This window comes from Bos javanicus, chromosome 7, assembly GCF_032452875.1.
Source record: "Bos javanicus breed banteng chromosome 7, ARS-OSU_banteng_1.0, whole genome shotgun sequence".
Classification (NCBI taxonomy): Eukaryota; Metazoa; Chordata; class Mammalia; order Artiodactyla; family Bovidae; genus Bos; species Bos javanicus.
In genome coordinates, this window is record NC_083874.1 from 6,117,353 (window position 1) to 6,142,841 (window position 25,489).

At 52.7% G+C, this 25,489-nt stretch overlaps 1 protein-coding gene and 1 long non-coding RNA gene across 4 annotated transcripts in view; one reads left to right on the top strand and one right to left on the bottom strand.

Annotated features, from left to right (window-relative positions):
* Positions 1 to 3,147: 3,147 nt before the first annotated feature.
* LOC133250449 (uncharacterized) lies at positions 3,148 to 8,828 on the bottom strand. The gene is made up of 2 exons (XR_009737331.1): positions 8,733 to 8,828; positions 3,148 to 3,980 (listed from the first exon to the last, which is right to left on the bottom strand). It is a non-coding gene; the product is annotated as an uncharacterized LOC133250449 (long non-coding RNA).
* Positions 8,128 to 25,489, top strand: part of CPAMD8 (C3 and PZP like alpha-2-macroglobulin domain containing 8) — a 100,882-nt gene continuing 83,520 nt past the window's right edge. For 2 of the 3 annotated variants that reach the window (XM_061421697.1, XM_061421698.1), the window contains exons 1-7: positions 8,130 to 8,484; positions 13,944 to 14,095; positions 16,027 to 16,049; positions 21,585 to 21,750; positions 21,829 to 21,881; positions 23,734 to 23,751; positions 24,173 to 24,227. In XM_061421697.1, coding sequence (XP_061277681.1) covers positions 8,252 to 8,484; positions 13,944 to 14,095; positions 16,027 to 16,049; positions 21,585 to 21,750; positions 21,829 to 21,881; positions 23,734 to 23,751; positions 24,173 to 24,227 — 700 coding nt within the window. In that variant the 5' untranslated portion in view covers positions 8,130 to 8,251. Of the gene's footprint in view, positions 8,485 to 13,943; positions 14,096 to 16,026; positions 16,050 to 21,584; positions 21,751 to 21,828; positions 21,882 to 23,733; positions 23,752 to 24,172; positions 24,228 to 25,489 lie in introns of all 3 variants that reach the window. The other variant, XR_009737330.1, reaches the window with a different exon arrangement.

The window sequence follows — 25,489 nt, forward strand, 5'->3', positions numbered from 1 at the left end:
TCAGAGTGACAAGATGTTCTGGAACTAGATAGAGGTGATGCTTATGCAGTGTTGAGAATGTACTAAATGGCAATTTAAATAGTGATCTTTATGTCTCTGGATATTGCAGATATCCACCTGGTAACAAGGCCTTAGGATAGAACAAGACTAGAGGGTCCTTTCAGGTTGGGAGGTCCCCTTGGAAGAGATGATGTTTAAGCTGAGACTTAGAGACTAGCCAGGAGGAGATGGCTATGCAGAGAGCTGGAGGAAGGGCCTGCAGTCTGTGGACACAGCCTGAGCAAAGGTTGGGCGGTGGGACCTGGCCTGGTGGAGGCTGGAGCAGCAGGAGATGACCTTGGTCTTGACCTTAGACCTGAAGGGGAGGGAATCCTTGTTTTGTTAATGCGTGCGGGCAGAAAGAGGACAGAGAAAAGCCTAACTAGACTTGCCATGGTGCCACAGGCATCCACAGTGCAGACAAAACCTATTCCCAACTTGGATGGGCTCTAGAACCTTCTAGGGGAGCACAGGGTGGCAGAGGGAACTGGGAGAGGGCGAGCAGGAAGCCTTCTCAGGCCACAAGGTTCAATGGGACCCTCTTCTCTGCAGGAATGCTCACTGAATCCTAGCACCCCTCTTGGGCTGCAGCTCATGACTGACCCACAATTCATGACTGACCCAATATTTCAGCCGTCATCATTAGCCAGGATGAGATACTGCTGCTGGCATGAGGCCCACATTCTCCGGATTCCAGATTTTGGAAGGAGACCTAAAAGTGGGTGCACAGGGGAGAGGAGCCCAGAAACAGCTCTGGTTTCCTGGGTGCGGTCGCTGAACAAGGCCCAGAGCTGAGCTTTCTGCACACACCATAGTCTTGCTTAGTCCTAGCAGCATGTATGAGGGTGGGGTTATGACTATCCCTGTGTGATGGACAAGGAAAACCAAGTCCAGATTGATCAGCACTGCCCCAGATGTGGAGCTGGGTTGGGACCCCTAGGTCTGACTCCAAGCCCCCACCCAGACCCAGCCCTTCACTTGCTGCGATCTGGACTCTGACGCTATCAGAATGACCCAGTGGGGCCAAAGCTAACTTAGGCCAAGGAAGTGATGAACTGGACTTAGGCACAGACTTCAACTTATATAGGTATTATTCCCTTCCTAGGCAGTGCCTAAGAAATCACTTTAGATTATTTGCTGACAGGTCCCTGTATTAGGATACATAGGATCCGCCTATAATTCATGTCCACCCAGAATCTCAGAATACGATCTTATTTGAGTCATAAATCCAAATGCATTTGGGTCTTTGCAAATGTAACTAATTAAGATGAGGTCATACTGGATTAGGGTGGGCCCTCGATCCAATAGGGCTGGTGCTCTTGTGAGAAGAGGGAAATCTGGAGACTTCCTATTGGCTTCCCCACGTGGTGCAGTGGTAAAGAATCTGCCTCCCAGGGCAAGAGACAAGAGACTCAGGTTCAGTCGCTGGGTTGGGAAGATCCCCTGGAGGAGAAAATGGCAATCCACTCTAGTATTCTTGCCTGGAAAATTCCATGGCCACAGGAGCCTGGCAGGCTACAGTCCGTGGGATGGCAAAGAGTTGGACACGACTAAAGCAACTTAGCATAGCACAGCAAATGCACAATAAGATACCAAAAGGCTACAAACCGATTGCCTCTCCTGAGGTGCCCCGGGCAAAAGCAGAGTACTGCGCATGATCCCTGTGCCCAGCACCAAGAAGGGGGTGGGCAGCCACCTGAGCTACACCTCCTGCCCAACCTACTGATCTGCCCCCACCCCCACCCCATTTAAGGAACTATCTCAACTCCCATCTCAGAGAGTGACCAAAGGCATCAGTTTCTTTCTTCTTAAATTTTTTTTTTAATATTTATTTATTTGTCTTCATCGGGTCTTAGTTGCTGCACTCAGGATCTTTCTTTGCAGTACATGGACTCTCTAGCTGAGGCACATGGGCCTAGTTAGCCCAATGCACGTGGGATCCTAGCTCCCCAACCAGGGATTGAACCTGCATCCCCTGCATTGCAAGGTGGATTCTTAACCACTGGACAGCCAAGGAAATTTCAGCACCTGTTTCCTGTTCTCACTTGTTTGTACTGCAGTCTTGCCTGAATTTCTGGACTCTTATCAATTTCTATTGATTTAAGAGTCCAGAGGGATTCCCAGATGGCACTGGGAAGGAACCCATCTGCCAATGCAGAAGACGTGAGAGATGTGGGTTTGATCCCTAGGATGGAAGGTCCCCTGGAGGGAGGGTATGGCAACCCATTCCAGTATTCTTGCCTGGAGAATCCCACCGACAGAGGAGCCTGGTGGGCTACAGTCCATGGGGTCACAAAGAGCTGAACACGACTGAAGTGACTGAGCACACACACCAAAGAGTCCAAGGACCCTGGTATGGAACAACTGGAGCAATATATCAACAAGCCAAGGTACACCAAAGATTGCCAACAGCCACTAAAATCTGGGAGAGAGGCAAGGAATATACTCTCCTCACAGTCTTCAGAAGGAACCAACCGTGCCAACATTTTTATTTTCAGATTTCAGACCGCCAGAACTGTGAGGGCACAAGTTCTTGTTGTTTAAGCCACCTGGTCTGTGGTCTTATATTACAGCAGCTACAGGACACTAATAAAGACCCCAGAAGTGGTTGTTGCATCTGCAAACAGCATTGATTTCTGCCGTGGACTGGAACTGCAAATAACAACTGGAAAGCCCTCTGCCAACGTGCCTCTGCGCCCTACACTGCTGTGAAATTGCTTGGACATTTTCACGATGCAAAAGAGCAGGACATGGCGTGCACATAAGCAGCGTCAGGGGGAGCTGGCTTTGGGGAATCTGCATGGCAGAGATCTCGTCCTTAGCCTTTGCCTTGACCTCTGCTGAGCCCTGGACTGAGCTTAAGGTCAGGTGCGTGAAATCCACCTTCTCGTTACTGATCTTTATTAATTCAACTGCAAAGTGGAATTGAGCTGTTTTGGGCTTCTGTGAGATGCTGGAAATACAGAGTCAGAGAGGGAGGGAGAAAAAGAAAGCCAAGACCTGCCAGCGTGGGCATTCCCAAAGCACATTGTTTGCTTTTCAGATATATATACGCAAACGAGTATATTTGCGTGTGTTTCCATATGCCATCATTGCTCTATTGAGATGTCATTGACACGCCATCAAATTTACTTGTTTTCAGCATACAGATCAACGTTCTTCATAAACTTACAGATTTTACATCATGACAACCCAGTTTTAAAATATCTTTTCATGCACTTGTCAGCCATTTGTATATCTTTTTTGGGATCCTTCCCCAAAGTCCGCCCTGGGAGGGAGTTCACACTAACCAGATGGAGAGCCCTCTGCTTCTCTGTCGAGCCAGCACCCCCAGTCCTCACACGCTGGGGGCACAGCAGACACAGGGTGAATGACATCACACAGGTGTGGGAAGATCCCCCAATCACCCTTCCCTCCCCTCCAGGCTCCTGCTCCCCAGGCAGCGGGAGGTGAAAGTGCTTGGGTCTTGCTGAAATCGCCTTCCTGCGTCCCTCTCCCTGGTTACTCTTCTCCCCTGACCCCATACCCGATCTTCCCTGATATGTGGGAATCACCCATGACCCCTCCTTCCTTTATCGGTTTGTCCTTCATCCCCTGCATGGACACACAGGCTGCTTCTCACTTTTCACCACCCCTGAATAACACAACTGTGAAAGCTCTTGGCCAGGTCACCTTGAAGCATGCGTGTCCTTCCAGCAGGGTCAAGGGTCACATGCAGTTTCAGCTTCATTAACATCACTGGCCCCACCACTGGTGATGACCTGGCTGTGTCCTCCTGGGCAGCAAATGTCGCTCACCACAGCTGCTCCTGCCCTGTTCCCCCTCTGGCTTGGAGGGACTGGCCATTCGGTGCTGATCCCCTATCTTCTGCTGGCGGTGAGCTCATCAGATGCCATGTCCCAACTGCTGGGTGCTCAGTGGCCCCAGGACCTGCTGGCTTTCTGGAAGAACAAAACACTTCTTACAATTGGACTGTCTATCTTGTCCTCCCCCTCTCCACCCAGACCCAGACCGCCACGCCACTCATCACTGGTGCGCTGGGACCTATTTAACGATCTCTTCTAGTGGGGTAAACGCAGCCAGTTCTGCCCTGACACATGCTTGAAAATGACCACGTTCTTCACACCAACCACAGGGCTCATGGGAAAAAGGAGGGAGGACAGCACCCTCAAAAACCGTTACCAGCGACGCATTGAGAAAAGATAGGGACTTGCTGACAGCACCGTTGCCCACACACTAAATGGCTACGAAATGACATGCATTAGGGCGCATACGGCACTTGACCTTGGAAAAGATCTGAGGTTTGCGTGTGCATGTGATGTGGGAAGGCTGCAGACTGTGGGTCGCTGTGCTAGAAAGAGGTTTTCTGAAATGAAACTGGGGCTGGGCAGGGTGGCTCCTAACAGCTCAGGCAGTTAGATGTGGAGGGTCTGTGTCTGTGTGTGTGTGTGTGTGTGTGTGTGTGTGGTTTGTATATTCCTATGTGGCTGTGGCCAGCGTGGTGCTATTTCCTGAATTCACTCCAGGTTTCTCACAGACCAAATCCTGCATTAGCAAGACCACATTCCATCAAATTATGTTCAAATCTTTCCCTTATGCATCCATTGTGTTGGAACAAATTTTTGTTTTCAAAACAAGCTTTAGGGCAGAATTGGCTGTACTCCCCCCACGGCCAGCTTCAAGCTGCCAGGAGGAAGTCACTACGTGGGAAGAGACACATCATGAGAGTCTTTTCACCAACAGATTCAAAGGTCAAGGATACTCCCAAGAGCGCAGAGAATAGGATGATGTAGTGAAATAATGAAGAACTGATCACTTTTGCACACATCGCTTTTATTTTTAATATGGATTTTTAATAGAAAGTTGGTATAACTTAATTTTTAGTAGTTGTTGTTGTTCAGTCTCTCTGTTGTGTCCACCTCTTTGCAAACCCAGGGACTGTAGCACGCGTGGGTCTGTTACCCAGCGGCTCACACAAGTGCTGGAAATGTGTCAGTGTGGGACTCTTCGCAGTGTCCCACTGCAGCTCACGGGGACGGGGAGGCTGTCACATGTGTGTACTGATGCCCACTCCCAACCAGGGGCCCAGCATCTGGCAGCGAATGGTGCTCAGGGCCCAGAGGAGTCAGACAGGAAAGCGGGTTCACTGGGATAATAAGATCATGGCTTCTGTACTGGGCACCACAGAGCGATGTTGAGGGCTGGATGTTGAGGCACAGTGGTCTGCTGTTCGCTTCCTATTCACCCCATTAGTGAAGGGAGGATTGCTGTTGTTGTTCAGTCGCTAAGTCGTGTCCAGCTCTTTGTGACCCCATGGACTGCAGCATGCCAGGCGTCCCCGTCCTTCACTATCCCCCAGAGTTTGCTCAAATTCATATCCATTGAGTCAATGATGCTATCTAACCATCTCATCCTCTACTGCCCTCTTCTCCTTTTGCCTTCAATCTTTCCCAGCATCAGGGTCTTTTCCAATAAGTTGGTTCTTCTCACCAGGTGGCCAAAGTAGTGGGGCTTCAGCTTTGGCATCAGTCCTTCCAATGAATATTCAGGGGTGATTTCCTTTAAGATTGACTGGTTTGATGGCCTTGCTGTCCAAGGGGCTCTCAAGAGTCTTCTCCAGCACCACAATTCGAAAGCATCAATCCTTTGGCGCTCAGCCTTCTCTCTATGTTCCAACTCTCACAACTGTACATGACTACTGGAAAAACCACAGCTTTGACTGTATGGACCTTTGTCGCAAAGTGATGTCTCTGCCGACAGAGGATGCCTCACGCTAAATAGTGCAAGACAGCCAAACACGAAACACCCAACACTGAACAGGTGAGACGGAGAGCAGTCTGTTAGTTATGTATATTCACAGCTCTGGTTGGGGTGGGGGCAAGACACAGCTGGTCATGCAGGACCCACACTTGGGAGCTGAGTGGACCGCCAGAGGCTGTGGGAGGCAGGCTTTGTAGTAACCAGAGGGCAGGGTGCCCCTGCTTTCCGCAGGAGGGCATAATCAGCTTATCTTAATAAGAAGAAAGTGAGGGGATTCCCTGGCGGTCCAGTGGTTAGGACTCTGCACTTTGACTGCTGTGGGCATATTCCCTGATCGGGAAACTAAGATCCTAAAAGTCAGGTGGTGTGGCCAAAAAAAAAAAAAAAGAGAAAAAACCAAGAAAGAGAGATCTGCTAGCTAAGATTGGGTGGGGGGCAGCTGGTTTGGCTACCAGGGAAAGCAGCCAGGTGGGGTATAGCCTCTCTTGCCAAGTGGAGGCCAGATACAGCAAGAGCAGTGAACTCAGCTAGGCTTTTGGGGACCTGCATAGGCAGTACCTGAAATCTGAGGCCTTATGGGACAGGCAGTCTGGGAAGGAGGGACGGTAGAGGTACCCCTGAAGGTGGAAGGAGGAAAGGCAGCTATGGGAGGAAGAACACCCCAGGAAGAAGGGGCAGCTGGCACCTAGGCTGGGTGGGGTGGTGGTGGTAGTGAGTTTGGGGTCCATGGAACCCCGGAGGCGTGTGTGAACAGAGCCCAGTGGAGGAGCGAGCAAATGGAGGGGCAGGAGGCTGGCCTCGAGACTGGGGAGTGGAGCCTGGTTTATGGAGGAGAAAGGGAAGGCGTGGGCTTTCCCAGATGGCGCAGTGCTAGAGAATCCGCCTGCAATGCAGGAGTCACAGGAGACTCTGGTTCAATCTCTGGGTCAGGAAGATCCCCCGGAGGAGGGCATGACTACCCTGCTCCAGTATTCTTGCCTGGGAAATCCCAGGGACAGAAGAGCCTTGCAGGCTACAGTCCATAGGGTCGCAAAGAGTTGGACAGGACTGAAGTGACTTAGCACGCACGCAAGGGGAGGTGTGGAGGGGTGGGCAGATGTGAATTAAAAGGATTTCACTAGACAGCCCTGCTTGGTGCCAGCGTGGCTGGGACAGGAGGCGGGCAACTCCTCCTGGTCTCTCAGCACTGCTGCTGCCCTTGTTGCCCTCCGGTCCACTGTGGCCCCTGCACACCCCCTTCCACCGTCCGCGGCAGCAGGTCCTACCTCTCCTGAAGCCCCCACTGCCTGCCCCCGTGGTGCTCACCGGGTGACCAGGGCTTGTGGAATGGACTGGTGGGAGAGACTGCCTGGAGGACCCACTATGCCTGGGGGGCAGGGAGGGTGCAAGGGAAGCTTCTGGAAGCAGCAGGAGTCAGGCAGGCAAAAGCAGAGACAGAGGGAAAGAGTTTAATAAAGGCAAGCAGTGGAGGTCAGCACAGGGTGGCACAGGGCATCTAGGAACTAGGGTGAGGTGGGAGCCATCAGGGCACCCCCCGGTTTGGACTTCTTGGCCTCGATAAGCCTCGAGAGCCAGGAGGATTTGGGGCAGGAGGGGCACGTGGTCAGTTCTAGAGTACTAGAAGTACGGTCCTGACGGTCCTGATGGCCGCAGGAGTCCCTCTTAGAGAGACCGCCTGGAAAGCTGGGTATGGTATGAAAGGGAAGTGCCCCAGGCAGAGGGAACTGCAACAGTGAGGGCAACCTGGGAGAGCAGGAGGGGGCACCCTGCTCTCAGAGAGGGAGGGGGTCCCCCTCACCCCTGCTGCTTGCCAGAGGGGAAAGTGAGGCCCAGAGAGGCAGGGGCCTGGCCTAGGGCATCTGTGGATGGAGGAGGTGGGGAAAGGACCAACAGTCTGATGTCTGGAGGCAGCTGCGGGTCTGGAAGTTTCGTCCCTTGGCCCGCCTCAGTTTCCCCAAAGAGCTCAGCCCCTCCTGTGTGCGCACTGAACAGGTTGCCCGGTCAAGGCAGGGGCAGGTGGGGGGCCCTGCAGGGTGTGGGGTGCAAGCGGCGCGGAGACAAGGCGGCCCCCTGGTGGGGCAGGGCGGGGCTGGTCCCTGGGGTGGGGGGATGCGGGACGGCAGTAGAAAGGGAGAGATCCAGGGAGGGGCGCGTCCGGAGAGAGAACGGGGCTGAGTTGGGGGGTGCGAAGAGGAGGGCAGGGCAGGTCCGATGAAGGGGACAGATTGGGCCAGGTCTTGGGGTGCATCCGGGCAGAGGGCGGGGCGGTCCCAGGAGAGACTGGGGGAGAGTCGGTGGGTGGGCGGATGGGTCCGGAGAGGGGGCGGGGCCGGAGACCGGGAGGGGGTGAGCGGGGCGGGTCCGGGCAGGGGCGGGCCTGGGGACGAGGCGGGTCCGGGGAGGGGGCTGGTCGCCGGCTGCCCCAGCCTGGCCGGGCGCTGAGTGGGGGCGCATGGCGCCAGGCGCACGGCGCGGGGGCTGCGAACAAAGGGCCCCCGGCGGCGAAGCGGGGACGGCCGCGCTCGGACCCCGGCCCTGGCCTGGCCCCGGCCAGGCCCCCTCCCCCGGCGCGGCGCCCCCGCGGAGCGGGAAAATGTGGGGCGCCCAGCTCGGGCCGCTGCTCCGGTTCTTGCTGCTGCTGCTGTCGCCGCGGGACGGCGTGCGCGCTGAGCAGCCCCAGGCCCCGTGAGTAGCCCCGGGGCGAGAGAAGGCTGGCTGCCTTCTCGGGGTGGGGGACGCGGGGTCTGGCTCAGAGAGGTTCAGCGACCTGTCCAAGGCCACACAGCCTCCGACCTGGGCGGGACCTGAGTCTTGACCTTCCCCTAGCCCCAAGAGTAGGACTGGAAAAGGGGCAGCCTGAGACTTCAGAAGCGCCCCCGGGAAGGTACTGGGACCCCCCCAGAGCTAAGGCGGGGAGGCCACCCCTATCTCACCTCGCCCCCTTGGTGTGACCAGGGCTGGCTTCTTGGGTGGCGATTTCAAGTTATCCGTGGCTTGAAGGTAAGAGGTGCGTGTCTTGGCTGAGAAATGGAAGGAGAGACCTACCGTTCTTTTTCCTTGGGAGGGCGTGGCGCTGGGGGAGGAAGTGTTTGTTTTGCTTCCACATTTTTCTTGAAGTTTACTTACAGAGCTTCTGGTGAGCTGACACAGTGAGGAGGGGAATTCACTAGCTGCTAAGGAGAATTGCCCATGAGTTGGCTTCACAGGGAATAGTCCCAGACCTGCCAAGTTTGGGTGAGCCCTGCGGGGGGTTGTGGGCTCAGGGAGCCTGCCTCCAGCTGCCCGGGCTCAGTCTTTAGTCCAGTCCTGCCTTTATGAGCCTTGTTCAAACAGCCCTTGTATAGGAGTTCCCAGAAAACAGGTCAACAGTGAGCCGAGGAGGGCGGGGCACCTCCAGCGCTCCTCCTCTGATTCAAGGCTTTGAAAAGTAAGACACCAAACTGCAATTCGAGCCTTGGGATTACCTCCCTTGGGCCCCGTGAAATTGGAACCCAGCAAACTTTTGACCTGATGCTTTCAAAGCTTGCTCCCTTAGGATAGCCGTTTCCAGCTGAGGGGTGATTTTTGTCTCCCTGGGGTCATTCAGCAATGTCCAGGGGTATTTTGGGTTGTCACAAAAAGAGGGAGGGCTTCCCTAGTACCTGCCTGAGTCCGTAAAGAATCAGCCTGAAACGCAGGAGTGTGCGTGCGTGCTAAGTCGCTTCAGTCGTATTTGACTCTTGGCGACCCCATGGACTGCTGCCTACCAGCCTCCTCTGTCCATGGGGATTGTCCAGGTGAGAATACTGGAGTGGGTTGCCATGCCCTCCTCCAGGGAATCTTCCCAGTCCAGACATGGAATCTGCGTCTCTTATGTCTCCTGCATTAGGCAAGCAGGTTCTTTACTGCTAGCGCCACCTGGGAGACCCAGGTTCAGTCCCTGGGTGAGGAAGATCCCCTGGAGAAGGAAATGGCTACCCACTCCAGTATTCTTGCCTGGGAAATCACATGGACAGGGGAGCCTGGCGGGCCACAGTCCATGGGGTTGCAAGAGTTGGATGCGACTTAGTGACTAAACCACCACCACCACCATCTAGAGGGAGGTATGCTTTTGGACTTTACTGGGTTGAAGGCAGGGATGTTACCATGCACAGGACAGCCCTCCACCGCAAAGCATGACCCTGCCCTCCATGAGAGACCCCGCCTTCTAAGGACCAAGTCCAGAGTCCCCGAGTTGCAGAGCTTTAAACCACCTGGTCCCATCACTTCATGGGAAATAGATGGGGAAACAGTGGAAACAGTGGCAGACTTATTTTGGGGGGCTCCAAAATCACTGCAGATGGTGACTGCAGCCATGAAATTAAAAGACACTTACTCCTTGGAAGGAAAGTTATTACCAACCTAGACAGCATATTAAAAAGCAGAGATAATACTTTGCCAATAAAGGTCCATCTAGTCAAGGCTATGGTTTTTCCAGTGGTCATGTATGGATGTGAGAGTTGGACTGTGAAGAAAGCTGTGTGCCAAAGAATTGATGCTTTTGAACTGTGGTGTTGGAGAAGACTCTTGAGAGTCCCTTGGACTGCAAGGAGATCCAACCAGTCCATTCTAAAGGTGATCAGTCCTGGGTGTTCTTTGGAAGGACTGATGCTAAAGCTGAAACTCCAGTACTTGGGCCACCTCATGCGAAGAGTTGACTCGTTGGAAAAGACTCTGATGCTAGGAGGGATTGGGGGCAGGAGGAGAAGGGGATGACAGAGGATGAGATGGCTGGATGGCATCACTGACTCGATGGACATGAGTTTGAGTGAACTCTGGGAGTTGGTGATGGACAGGGAGGCCTGGTGTGCTGCGATTCATGGGGTCGCAAAGTCAGACTCAACTGAGCGACTGAACTGAACTGAACTGAAATCTTTCTCAGGAATGTTCGCCTCTGACTAAAGTTTCCCTGGGGGGGAGGGGGGCGGGTCTTACCTACTGTGAGAGGAATGGAACCTCGTGGGAGACATGCAATGACCAACCTGGGGTTCCAGATTAATTCTGGATATAAGCCAGAGCTGTGACCCACCAGCCTGAAGGATCCCATTTTAGGAACAGCCTCAGCTACCTGCTTCTCTGATCCATGTGATTTTTGTGAGGAATGCCTGGTGCCAGAGAAGGTGATGGCACCCCACTCCAGTACTCTTGCCTGGAAAATCCCATGGATGGAGGAGCCTGGTGGGCTGCAGTCCATGGGGTCGCTAAGAGTTGGACATGACTAAGCGACTTCCCTTTCACGCATTGGAGAAGGAAATGGCAACCCACTCCAGTGTTCTTGCCTGGAGAATCCCAGGGACGGGGGAGCCTGGTGGGCTGCGGTCTATGAGGTTGCACAGAGTCGGACACAACTGAAGCGACTTAGCAGCAGCAGCAGCAGCACTGTCTGGTGCCAGAAAGCTCTGTGGGTTTGCATACTGTTGTAAGACCCGTACTGTCTACACTTTGCCAAATACCACCTTTCTCAGGATGGGACCTTCCAAGAGCAACGGATGAGAAGCCAAGATCAGCCCAGCTGTCAGGGCATATCAGGGAGATAGGGATCGACTGGCAAACACTTCATCAGTTGCAACTCCTGAGGTGCAGGGAAAGTTAATCTAGTTCCATCAGGTTCTTTGCACCTTTGGGTGAAGATGCTAACTCAGATCTGGATAAGGGCTTTAGAAGTGTGCAAGGAGGGACTTCCCTGGTGGTCCAGTGGCTACGAGTCCATGCTCCCAATTCAGGGGGCCTGGGTTTGATCCCTGGTCGTGGAACTAGATCCTGAGTGCCACAATTAAGACCCAGCGCAGCCAAATAAATAGATAATAAACATTCAAAAAAAGAAGTCGCAAGGAAAATGAACAGGCAAATTGCTCAAGTGCTCTTCCACACTCAGCAGGTGCTGTGTGAGAGGGCCTGGGAGTCATCTGGGAGCTGGACATGCTCTTTCCTGAAGGTGGCCGTATCCCCAGATGGCAGTGGGACAGGACACACAGGTGACGGTCCGCACTGGAGTTAGATAGTCCGCAGCACGTCCCTGGGGTGACTGTGTGCTCCAGACCGTACACAACTGTACCATACTCAGGATCGTAACTCAGGACCATCGCGTGCCCTTGTGCACTGCTGAGGCCAGACCCTGTACAAGGGACTCCAGGGTCACTGCACCCGCTGGTCAGTGCTGGAACCAGATGCTGCCCATCACATATGAAGCCAGGGTCTTCCCAGGCTCTCTTGAGACAGCTCCTGTCCATCCCAGTATCGCTGCACGCTCTGTGCGGTGCTGGAGTCAGATAGGACATATGGGAAGTGGGGTCAGTACACATGACCGTCGGTGCTGGATCTGAACGAAACATCCATGAAACCCAGGGGCACTGCATGCTCCAGCTGGCGCAGTTCCATCCACAGGATCAGGGCATACTCTGTCCACGGCTGCGGCCAAACACTGCACACAGGAGCCCAGCCATTGCAGGTACTTCTTGGTGCTGAGGTCAGACAGATCATGGGACACCAGAGTTATCACTATGTCCATCCACGCTGGGCAGTGCACCCACGAAACTAGGGTCTTTGCACACACTTTTCGGTGCTGGAGTCCTATAGTACATGGTGTGTCTCCACAGACCTCATAGTGTGTGGTATGTGAAAGTCATGTCCAACTCTTTGCGACCCTATGGCCTGTGGCCCGCCAGGCTCCTCTGTTCATGGAATTCTTCAGACAAGAATACTGGAGCAGGTTGCCATGCCCGCCTCCAGGGGATCTTCCCCACCCAGGGATCGAACCCAGGTCTCTTGCATTGCAGACAGATTCCTTACTGTCTGAGCTACCAGGGAAGCCCGTATGGTATGTGGTAAGAGTCTAAATGCCTCTTTCTGTGTGTGGACCTGAGGTTTTTTCCCAAAAAGGATTTTGAGAAATAAAAAATCTCTCCTGATCTCAATGTTTGGCCCACTGTTTTTCCCTTTTTCCTGTTTCCTTCTGGTACCTGTGGGGTTTTTTATTTTTGCTTTTTAATTTATATTGGAGTCTAGCTGCTTACCAGCAGGCAGGAGCTTCATTGCAACACGCAGGTTTTTCTAGTTGTGGCAAATGGCAGGTTTCTCTAGTTAGTTGCCCTAGGACATGTGGGATCTTAGTTCCCCAGCCAGGGATCGAACCCACGTTCCCTGCATTGGAAGGCAGATTGTTAATCACTGGATCAGCAGGTGAGTCCCTGCTGTCTGTAGTTCTGCACTGTTGGGATCGTGCTGCCAGGCTCTCAGCATTTGCCATTGCATCATGAGCGGGTCATGTGGTTTTGGATGAGCCTTTGTGATTTTCCAGTGAATGCTGCAAAGTAACAGGAGGTGGGGAGGACCTGGGCCTCCAGGTCAGGTGCGGCTGTGCGATCTGGTGCGTGTTCCTTCTCCTTCTGCAACGTTGGCTTTCCCGTCTGGAAAACAGGATAAGGACGCCTTTCTTCCAGAAAAGTCCTCGGTCAAACTGAGGACTTTTCAGAAAGGGAGAACTGTTTTGATTTCACTGTTCACAGTGCTTTTCCTGTTTCATGCCATTTAGTTTGTGTTCAGGGTCTTATTCTTATACTAGTTCAATACTAATTTTGTGTTGCAAGTGGCTCCTTGCTTCTTTCCACTGCGTTCTAGAGCTGCCTGGTTTTGTATCCTAATCTCTCACTGACTCAGGCACGTGATTTGGCTTCTCTGGGGCTTAATTTCTGACTCTGTAAATGGGAGATGTTACCACTTCTCATGGGGGAAGGGTCTCATGACCCTGTGGGATCCTGCCAGTTACTGAGCCTCCGGGCGAGAGTATTTTAGTTTGTGGGTGCGGCATGCATAAAGGTCCTGTGGCAGAAGAAGCTGAGAAAAACAGTCCAGAGGCTAAGATGTCAAGATCAAAGAGGGAGTATGGTGCTAGGTAGATCCAGAGAAACTGGATTCTTACCTACTAGGGGAGACTTCAGAGGTGAACAAGCCTTAAGGAGTTCACAGGTTGGTAGGGGACACAGACCCATAAAGTGACGGTGCCATCAGGGTGTGGTCAGGCTTAGGAGGGAGCCCACCCAGGTTGCACCCTAATTCAGCCAGGTGACCCTGAGGCTAGGAATGGGTCAGAAGCCTTTGGCCTTCACTGACGTTCTCCTCTTCTGCAGGGGCTATTTGATCGCCGCACCCTCCGTCTTCCGCTCCGGAGTGGAGGAAGCCATCAGTGTGACCATCTTTAACTCCCCCAGGGAAGTCATGGTCCAGGCTCAGCTGGTGGCCCTGGGCAAGGCGGTGGCGCAGAGCCAGGGAGCCATCCAGGGTAGGTCCCTGGGGTGCCTGACCAGGCCTTCTTCTCCCTCTGCAGAGTGGTCTTAAGGGATCAGGCGGTGTCGGCTTCTTCCCACTCTGCCCCTGGGACACTGTCAGGGGAAGGAGGGCAGGTTTTCTTCTCCCCACTTTACAGATGGAGAGAGAGTAAGGCTCAGGAGGGGCAGTCCCCTGTCCAGTCTGGAAAATCAGGGTGCTTGTTCCTCAGCAGCTCAGGTTCAGTGGGTGCCCATCTGGGTAGAGTTGGGCACCCTTTCAAGTCAGCTTTGGCTGGAGGTGGAGTGGGGGCCCAGAGGGAACCTGTGACCTTTTCAGACCTTTTTTTGAGCTTCTAGCACCCCTGAGGTGTTGGATTCAGACCTGGGCTCACAGCCAGCCTGCCACTGAGTTGAGTTTAGGCCCCTTAGTCAGTTGCTCCTCCACTTTCCTCCATAAACTGCAGATAACAGCGGGTGCTGGCCTCCTGGACAGAGGTGTGGAGAGCAGGTTCCAGCCTCAGGGCCTGAAGTCTAGCTGAGCAGGTAACTCATTCGTCATACAGAATGAGGTACGGCCACAGGAGATACCGAGAGAGGATGTCAGGTCTCCAAGGCCAATAAGGCAGCTCCTGTCCCCCAGGGGAGCGGGGAAGAAGTGCAGGCTGTCCTGACTCCAGGGGCCAATCCTGAAACCCAAATCAGGCTGGCTTCAGCAACAGAGTGTTAGTCGCTCAGTTGTGTCTGGCTTTTTGCAACCCCACGGACTGTAGCCCACCGGGCTCTTCTGTGTATGGAAGTCTCCAGTCAAGAATACTGGAGTGGGTTGCCATTCCCTTTTCCAGGGGATCTTCCTGACCCAGGGATCCAACCTGGGTCTCCTGCATTGCAGACAGATTCTTTACCGTGGTAGCAACCAGAGGAGTCTGGTGGGCTACAGTCTTTGGGATTGCAAAGAGTTGGACAGAACTGAGTGACTAACACTTTATCAGCACAGAGAGTTTATGGGCTCTTCGTAACTGGAAAAGTCCTCTGGCATCAGTGGTCCAGCCTCCCAGCTCCACTTGTGTATGTACCTGTGTCTCCCCAAAGCTCTGGGGGACTAGCAGTTCCAGAATCTCTGGGAAAGTTCCGGGATCCCCTCTGATTGGCCCAGGTTGGGTCATGTGCTCAATCCTGAACCAATCCCTGTGACCAGAGGGAAGGTCTATGCTGATTGGCCCATTTTGGGTCATGTGCTCAACTCAGACCCAATCCCTGTGACCAAGTGGACCATGCTGATTGGCCCATTTTAGGCCATATGCTCAACCCTAAACAAATCGCTATGACTAAGAGGAAATCTTGTGTAGATTTGCATAGAGCTTCAGGAGAGATGAGCAGTGCCCCACTAGGAGCTGGGCAGTTGGCTCCTCCAAGAAAGCAGAGAATGGACACTGGAAGGCAAAACCAGTAGATTCCGGCTAGTCCTGGGGGCCAAAGAGCCCAGACAAGTGTCAGACAACAAATGAGTCATTTGGGTAGAAGAGAGAAGTTGATGGGAGACTAGTTAGATGCATTGGAGTAAGGTCCACTGGGGACCTCAGACTCCTCTCTCTCCACCCTTCTCCTTGGTCCTCTCCCATGGAGTTTTCTCTTTGCTCCCTTCACAGTTTACCTTGGGCAAGGGCTGGGGTGAAGTGAATAAAGTATGCAGGCTGGCCAACCTCACCCTGAATAGCTCGGCTTTGTCCATCTCCTCTGGTCTTCGGTAGTCGCCAGCTTGGAGGAAACCTCTCATTTCTGCCAATCCCAACCCAGCCCAGGCCAGACCAGCATGACCCAGGGTGTGTGTTTGTCCACAGAAAATCCCTCTGGGTTGAGAAAACCCTTGTTTGTAAGGCTGCGTCTCAAGGAGGCAGAAAAACACAGCTCCTGATGTAACTGTTTTCATTTTATTTTCATATTTTAGATAAAGGAACCATCAAACTCAAGGTAAGCCTGTGAATTTTTAAAATCAGAAGCCCTACTTTGGGAATAAAGAATTGAATTGGAATGGAACAAGAGAAGTTGCATGTGTTGCGAGAAAAATCATTAATGGTGATGTTAAAAATAAATAACAAAGGGAAAGAAAGAGTAGAAAAGGAGAAAACCCACCCATAATCTCATGCCTCCTACTTTTCACTTTTTTATGTTTCCCATAAATCTTTGTCCACATAAAGACATTTTCTTTCATAGTTGCGATTAAAGGGTCTGTTGTGGTCTTTCCTGGTATTTTCTCTCAACATGTTGCATAAACATACTTCCATGTTTCCACATCTCTATAATTATAATTTGCCTCCTATTGTAAATAGCATCCCACTGCATCTCTTTTATATACTAATTTACTAACACCCCCCGCCCTCACATACACATGCTTAGATTTTTTTCTTGTTTTCAGGATTTTGATAATGTAATCCAAAAGTTGAGAGCATATTTGTGCATGAAGCTATATTAACCTTCTGGATGCCTGCCTTAGGCTGAACACCCCGAAAGAAGAACTATCAGATCAGGATCCAAGGCTCTTTCTGGGTCCTGTTTTGTCTTAGAAGACTCAGCAGTGCCTGTGCATGGCATCACCGGCTATGCATTAGAGATCAGATTTCCTGCAGCCTTGTTGACACTGAATGTTATTATTTTAAAATTATTTGACATATCAAACTGCATGTAGGTCATTCTCTGACATGGACTTTTTAACTCGAGTCCTTGGATTTCAAGGCGATCGTAAGCCTTGAAATTGTCGGCATTTTCTGGGTTAGCTCATCCTTAACGCTTACCAGATGCTCCAAGGAGTCCCTGAAAGGATGGGCTAAATAGAGACTTGTTCTAAATTATAATGTCCCCTCCCCTGTGCCCTTCCCCAGTTATTATAACTAAGTCCTAGGCGATTCCTCTTCCAAGGTATGGGATGTGTCATTAGTGTCTCATTGCCATGGGGCAGTGGTCTTCCTGCCGTTTTGTCAATGTCAGAATAGAATTCTTTAGAGAAAGAGTTCCCTCCAGGTGGCGGGGGTGATGCTTGTGATATCGCAAGACAATTTTGGTTTTCACAACTTGGGGAGCAGGAATGGGGTTGCTACTGGCTTCTAATGGGTAGAGACCAGGGATGCTGCTCCACATTCTAAAATGCACAGGACGGCCCCTCCACTGAGAATGAACCAGCCAGATGTCAGCATTTGGAAAACTCAGGATAAATAGGCTAGAGCCGCCCTTGCTGGCTTCCTGTGAGCAGATCTGCTTCTTTTGAATCAGCAAGTGGGGCTGTCATATCCACTGATAGACGGACTACTTAGGAAAAAAAGGAAGCCTTATATATTTTATTTAGAGAAGTACTTTTAATAAAGCATGTGCGCCTGCTAAGTTGCTTCAGTTGTGTCCAACTCTTTGTGATGCTATGGACCGTATCCCACCAGGCTCCTCCGTCCATGATGAGTCTCCAGGCAAGAATACTGGAGTGGGTTGCCATGCCCTCCTCCAGGGGATCTTCCCAACCCAGGGACTGAACCCAAGTCTGTCACAACTGCTGCATTTGCAGGCCGATTCTTTGCCACTAGCGCCACCTGGGAAGCCCCTTAGTAAAGCATACTACTCAGAAAAAAAGAAAGCAAGCAAGGCTCTCCTGACGGGTTAAGATTATGTGCTGTCCCTGACTGCCCAACGGCACTTAAGAAGGCACTCTTCACAGGCTAGATCCTGGATGGAGGCCAGAGATGCTGCTCAACACCTTAGAGAGACAGGATGCTCCCATTCCCACCCCTGCAGAGGATGACTCAGTCCTAAACATCAGTAGTTCTGAGGTTGAGAAAGTCTGCTCTGTGGAAACACCGTCTGGGCATCAGACATGAGAGAAGCTACTCTTGTGGGTGTTGGACCCGCCCCCTCCGCCCACTCCCCCACCCACTCCCCAGCCCTGCCTGCCTTGGGGACCTGAGTGCTTCCAGGGGCACATTTGTGTTACCACTGGCTACCAAGGGCAGGCCCTGCCCAGTCTGTGTCTCGTCTTCTCACCTATGCAGTGAGGATGACGATAAGAGGTCTTTAATGGGATTTTCAGGCAAACATGCCTAAAACCTCATGATGTTTTATTCCAGTTTTTCAGACTTACCCATGCATCTGTGTAACCAAGACCCATTAAATCCCAAGCACGAAGTTGGACACATTCGTTGCTGTCAGCCTCCAGCCTCATTGGTGGTGGGTAAAGGGGTAGGTCAGACAGTAAGCCCCCAATTACATAAGTGTGATCACTTCAGAGACTAGCAAGCATCCTATTTTATTTTAAAACATTTCAGGGAAAGAAGATGCTGAGGAGTCGGGGTAGAATCTAGAATCACATTTTGTATGGCAGGAGGGCCCCTCTGAGCTGAAACTGGCAGGAAGCGACATGCAGGGGAGGGCATTCTAGGTGGAGGGAACAGCCAGTGCAAAGGTCCCGGGACAGGAAGGAAGCAAAGTAAAGCAGCCAGTGGCCTGGAGTGGAGCCAGCTAGGAGCCCCAATAAACAGTGGGAGTTAGATCCCCAGCCTGTAGAATCGGCCATGACCCGAATTCCTCTGCATTGGGTGGTTTCCATTTCAGAGAGGAACCCTGGTGCCTGTCACCAGCATCCATGGTGCCTGTTGTGTATCGTGTTATAGTCGTGATCACCCATCTGCACTACGATGTGCTGGAAACTCAGAGGGTCCAGTGAGTCTGGTGGCTTCTCTCCCAGGATGAATTTTGCATGCCCACGGAGTCCAGGAGCCTGGGACCCACACCCAGGGCCCCAGCGGCCTCCCTGGCCTGGAGGGGTGGGGTGCTGGGCGTTAATCTGGGTAGTGGACAGGCCTGCGGTAGAACTGTCTCCTCCACACAGCCCTCCTCAGGCTGCAGGTAGCCAGTCTCAGGGAGCCTTGTGCTTTAGCCAGACCCCAGGCCCCCCACCTTCACCCTCAGCTGGAGGCGCAGCACCAGCTTTGTCTGGCCATCTCCCCTGCTTGGATCTCAGCCCCAAGTCCTTGGCTGTCACTGATGCTGAAGGAGTGAATGTGAATGATGGAGGTCAGGGGTGGGGAAGGGGATCAACTCAGTTTAGAACATTCTAGAAAGACCTCTGGTGGTTGGCAGGTAGTGAAAGTGTTAGTCGCTCAGTTGTGTCTGACTCTGTGACCCCATGGACTGTATAGCCCACCAGCCTCCTCTGTCCATGGAATTCTCCAGGCAAGAATACTGGAGTGGGTTGCCATTCCCTTCTCCAGGGGATCTTCCTGACCCAGAGACTGAACCTGGGTCTCCTGCATTGCAGACAGATTCTTTATTGTCTGAGCCACCAGGGAAGCCTGCCGCTTAAAGCTGAGATTTTAATTGGAAACGGTGGCTCTGTGGCTTTCGAGACCTGGGGCAGGTTCACTGCATGTCCCCAAGGGTCACATTTGATCCTGTCTGTTCTCAGGGGCAGCTTCTTGGTCCCTGCACCTCCAAACCACCTGATGGCACACAGCCCCCCGACGTCCCCCACCAGCTCCCTCCTACCTGTCCATGCCCACTCCCCTGGGTGGCCTGAGAATTTTCCCTCGTTGCATGAAGGTCTTTGGCCGATGCTGAGAGGTTTCCAGAAACAGAAGCAGGTAAGGATTTTGGGGTCAGAGCAAGAGGATTATCCTCAGGTTGGTCCTGAAGATCAACTGCAGTTAGGAGGGACCCCACAGTCCTAAGGTGCGCCCTCCTGAGGGTGGCAGGTGGGCAGGCAGGGAGGGTCTCTCAGATGATGTTCACAGAAGACAAGAGGGGCAGCCTGAGAAAGGCACTGGAGGAACACAGAAGGCCCTGCCACAACCCGCCCTCATCCACCAGGTGGGCACACTGGCATGAGGATGGTCCGATAATTCAGCAGTCCACTTAGGGGGTTCCCAGTGATGGTGACAAGGGCCTTTTCACCCTTTGAGGGACTACACAGGGGGCTGCTGACAACCGCAAGAGGAACACCCGTGTTCGGATGGTCTCAGGGACTGGTGGTTCATGTGGCTCACAGTGAGGACTGCTGGCCGCTGGCTGCCCACCTGGCGGGCGCCCAGGGGTTCATAGCATCGCATACACGGTGCTTGGCCACACCCGGGGAGCCATGACTTCCGTTCGTTTTAACCACAAAAGGGGCTTCTATAGGTTACGAGTCACATGCATGGCTGTTCCGCTCATTACTTAAAAAAAAAAAGGCCGTATAAAGGGTGGCTTCCATCCCTAGAACACTGGAAATTTTGCCCAAGAAAAATGTGAACTCCTGGGCAAATCCTTAAGACTGCAGTGGAGCTCTGTTATCGTTGTTGTTTTATCTGTCCAGGGGGCAAAAAAGAATTTTTTAAACCACTTTAACTGTTTATTATTTTAAAAAAGGTTTTTTTGGGGTTTTTTTTGGCCATGCTGTGAGACTTGTGGGATCTTAGTTTCTTGACCAGAGATTGAACCCGGGCCTTTGGCAGTGACAGCACCAAGTTCTAACCACTGGACCATCAAGGAATCCCCCTCTACTTTAACCGTCTTAAAGTGGACAGTTCAGTGGCATTTAGCACATCACACTGTTGTGCCATCCCCACCCCTATCTAGTTCCAGAGTAGGGAACTATTTTGTCACCCTAAAAGGAAACCCCATCCCTATTAGGTGTCACCACTTCCCAGCTCCCTCCAGCTCCTGGTACCCACTGATCTGCTTTCTGTCTCTATGGATTAGCCTGTCCTGGACATTTCATATAAATGGGATTGGATAAATGTGTGTGCAGTGCTTACAGTGAGACAAAGCAGAGGCACATATTATTTATATATATGACATATAAAAAATATGTGCGTGTACCACGTGTTTATATATATGAAGCTTCCCAGGTGGCTCAGCGGTAAAGAATCTGCCTGCCAATGCAGGTGACATGGGTTCAATCCCTAGGTCGGGAAGATCCCCTGGAGAAGGAAATGGCAACCCATTTCCAGAAGTCTGGCAGGTTATAGTCCATGGGGTTGCAAAGAGTCAGTATTCGTGTATATGAAGGGGCTGGGGTCTCCATCGCCACCTCTTCCCAACTCACCAGCGAGCACCGTATTTGGGTAAGATGTTCTACATTAGCCCTTACAGTAACTCCAAGGCTAATTCTACAGGGCTAAGGATATTTTTGCAAGCTTGCAGTGCAAGGAGAGAAGGTCTGTCATGTCAAGGTAGACCAGCATTTCTCATTTGATTTCTCAGTCTTGGTACTGCTGACATTTGGGGTCCGATCATTCCTTGCTGTGGGGCCGTCCTCTGCATCTCAGGGTCTTGAACAGCATCCCTGACCTTCACCCCCAAGACTCCAGTAGCACCCGCTCCCTGCAACTATGACACCTAAAAATGTCTCCAGAAACTGCCAAGTGTTTCCTGGGGGGAACAGTCACCCCGGGTGTGCTCCCCTGACTTAGACCTCCATGCTGCTTTCTCAATACCTGGATCCCTTCCAGGGCGACACTCCCTGCCCAAAGCTCCATGCTCTGCCTGCAGGTGCCCACGGGCCTCCGGGGCCAGGCTCTCCTGAAGGTGTGGGGCCGTGACTGGCGGGTGGAGGAGGGTCCCCTCTTCCACAACCAAACTTCAGTGACCGTGGACAGCCGGGGAGCCTCCGTATTCATTCAGACTGACAAGCCGGTGTACAGACCCAAGCACCGAGGTGGGCGGCCAGCGCGGGCTGCGGGGGGAGGGATGGCCATGGATGGGAGCTGCCACACCCCTCTCTCCTTTCTTCCAGTGCTCATCAGCATCTTCACCGTCACCCCAGACCTGAGGCCCACCAGTGAAAAGGTGAGATTGGCTTCTAAAACCGTGTGCCTGGGACTAACCCACTGGGGTCCGGCCTGGCCAGGGCCATCATCCACAACTTGCCTTTCCTCCTGCCTCTTCCAATTTCTACCTGCATTCTTGGTTTCTTCCCGGGGCTCCACATCTGCTGGGGGAGCCAGGAGGGAGGTCTGTGTGACAGAGAGAGGCCAGGGCATTAGTGGAAGTGCTTCTTCCAGAGGTCCCCACGGTGGCCAGTGGCCCTCCATACGGGCAGCTGCCTGTGTTCTTCTGGAGGTTGGTTGAGGGCCTAAAATGGGTGAAGTCCAAGAAGGATAAATCACAGGACGTTGAATTCAAAGTACAAAGTTTCTTGGTGCCCCTGGATGCAATATGGACAACCCCGAGCTGGTGGGGCTGTATCCACGTGCACAGGGTCAGCCACGCATGGGACCCGGCAGAGCGTGACATTGGGTTCAGGAGGCACAGGTGTGCAAGCAATTGTCCTTCCCTGGAGCTGGTGTGGAGTGTTCAGTTTGGCACTGATGGGCACCAGCTGGAAGCCAGGCTCCAGGCTGGTGCTGGAGGTTCAGAGAGAAAAGCGTGCATCCCAGGCCTGAAAGGAACCTGGCATCCCTAGAAACAACCCAGTTGCCACCTGCGAGGGCTGCTTGGAGGGGTTGTCCTTCTTGGGGTGCGAGGGAGGGCAGGGCTGTGATCGGGAGCAAAGATCACAGAGACCACTAAATGGGGCTCAGCCACCCTCATTGCCGTTGGCAACTGCGTGAGCTTGCTGGGCGACTTACAGGGCAGAAATGCATTCTTTCCCAGTTCTGGAGCCTAGAAGTCTAAGATCAGGGTGTGAGTAGAATTGATTCCTTCCAAGTACCATGTGATATAAGAACTGGACATAAAGAAGGCTGAGCGCAGAAGAACTGACGTTTTCCAATTGTGGTGCTGGAGAAGACTCTTGAGAGTTCCTTGGACTGCATGGAGATCAAACCAGTCAATCCTAAAGGAAATCAACCCTGAATATTCATTGAAAGGACTGATGCGGAAGCTAAAGCTCCAATACTTTGGTCTCCTGACATGAAGAGCCAGCTCATTGCAAAAGACCCTGATGCTGGGAAAGATTGAAGGCAAGAGAAGAGGGCAGCAGAGGATGAGATGGTTAGATAGCATCATTGACTCAGTGGACATGAATTTGAGCAAACTCTGGGAGATAGTGAAAGACAGGGAAGCCTGGCATGCTGCAGTTCGTGGGGCCGCAGAGAGACACGACTGAGTGCCTGAACAACAACAGCAAGGACCATGAGTGAAGAATCTGTTCCAGGCCTCCCTCCTAGGCTGGTAACTGGACATCTCTCTTCATCTTTATTTTGTCTTGCCTTCACTCCCATCTGTTTCCAAATTTTCCTTTCTTATGACACAAGTCCTATTGGACTGGGACCGATGCTTTGTCATTGTTTAGTCACTCAGTTGTGTCCTACCCTTTGTAACCCCATGGACTGTAGCCTGACAGGCTCTTCTGTCTGTGGGATTTTCCAGGCAAGAATCCTGGAGTGGGTTGCTATTTCCTTCCCCATCCAGGGGTTGAACCTACGTCTCCTGCATTGGCATGCGGATTCTTTACCACTGAGCCACCAGGAGAGCCCAGGACCTGTGCTAGGGACCTTGAAATCACCACCATCTCCAAATATAGACACGTTCTGAGAATTGAGGCTGAGGACATCACATATGAATTAGGGGAGAAGGGGGCACCATTCAACCCATTACAGCACCTGAGCCTGTCCCAAGGGATGAACACTCCGCGTGTACAGAGGGCTTCGGTCTTTCAGGAGCGTTTGCTTACGGCCTCTGTCTGTCTCATTTGCAGCTGGAAGCTTACATCCTGGTGAGTGTCCTGCCCCTCTGCAGCTCTGGCTTGGGGACAGCCTGCTCTCTGCAAGACCTGGTCTGTCTTTGTGCACTACTCCCCCTCTGGGTTGATCCCTGCCTGCCCCAGTGCCTCACACGCTGAGACCAGGTCCAGCCCTGTCCCTGACTCAACCTGGGATAAGCTGAGTACATGTCTGCCCATCTCTTTGTCGATTTTCAAGCACCTCCCTAAATGGGGAGTCAGGATGACCTCTTCTGGCCTCTTGTCTTCAGACATGTCCCTTCTATGCCCCGAGCTTCCGTTTGCTCATCACAAATAGCTAATCTTGGGGCCTGTCTTGACACGTGTCCTGTCCTAGAGAGGGGGCTTGGAAGGTCCTCGTGCGTGCCAGGCACACTAGGGCTGTCCTGAGCTTATCGTGTGTGTCATCTTGCAGGACCCCCGAGGCTCTCGGATGATGGAATGGAGACACTTGGAGCCCCTGTGCTGTGGTGAGTCTCTCTTCTCATTCCTTCTGTGGTTTGGGGGCTGCACCTTTGGGTGGCAGATGTGATAAAGCTTCCAGGAAAATAGGATGTGCTCTGCCTCGACACCCGCCACTCCTTTCCTGGAGCATGGGACCCTCTGCCCACCTTTCTGTCTCTGGGATCCCAACTGAGGCTCCTCCCATAAATTGAGACCTTTCTGGAATATCAGGGCCTTGTTTGTTAGCATCCCTAACTTCTTCCCACTACAGATCTTCCTCATCTTCACCCTCTACCCAACACAAGACGTTTCTTTTCCAGCTAGGAGTCAGAAGGCTTTGCTTTGGCTGAGGAACTGGCTTTTTTTTTTTTCTTTCTCTATGACAGTGATCTCCTGGAGAAGGAAATGGCAACCCACTCCAGTATTCTTGCGGGGAAATCCCATGGTCAGAGGAGCCTGGCGGGCTACAGTTCATGGGGTCGTAAAAGAGTCAGACACGACTGAGCAACTCAGTAGGCACGCATGCCTGTGACCACGAGGGCCGTGTAACTGACATCTCCTTTTGTGCTTTGGCCCTAACGGAAGTGGAGTCCCATGAGAGGAGAGCTGCAGCAGGGATTTGGGGAGACTGTGAACAGTTTTGCACCTCGACCTGGGAGATGCATAAGCACGGCAGAGCCCTGAGTCCTCTGTGAGTCAAACGCAGAGAACGGGCCTCCAGCCAACATGGTGGGTCCTGGTGGTTGGTGCAGCATCACACACACCTCCAGGTCCCCTGGGCTGGCCTTGACCCCTCTCCATGTCCCTCTTCTTGATTCTGAGATGCCTGGGGAGGGCTGCTGAGTAGGGACAGGGCTTGTGCGACTCTCTGTCCCCGAGGGAATGACTCAGGTGGAGCAGAGTGGAGCAGCTGGGTGGCCTGTTTCCCTGGTTCATTTGGCTCATGGCCTGCACTTGGCTTCTTGGAGAAGGCAATGGCACCCTACTCCAGTACTCTTGCCTGGAAAATCCCATGGACAGAGGAGCCTGGTAGGCTGCAGTCCATGGGATCGCTAGGAGTCAGACATGACTGAGCAACTTCACTTTCACTTTTCACTTTCATGCATTGGAGAAGGAAATGGCAACCCACTCCAGTGTTCTTGCCTGGAGAATCCCAGGGATGGGGGAGCCTGGTAGGCTGCCGTCTCTGGGGTCGCACAGAGTTGGACACGACTGAAGCGACTTAGCAGCAGCAGCAGCTGCACTTGGCTTTGGCCTCAGGGCTCCCCCAGGAACCCTAAGTGTGCCC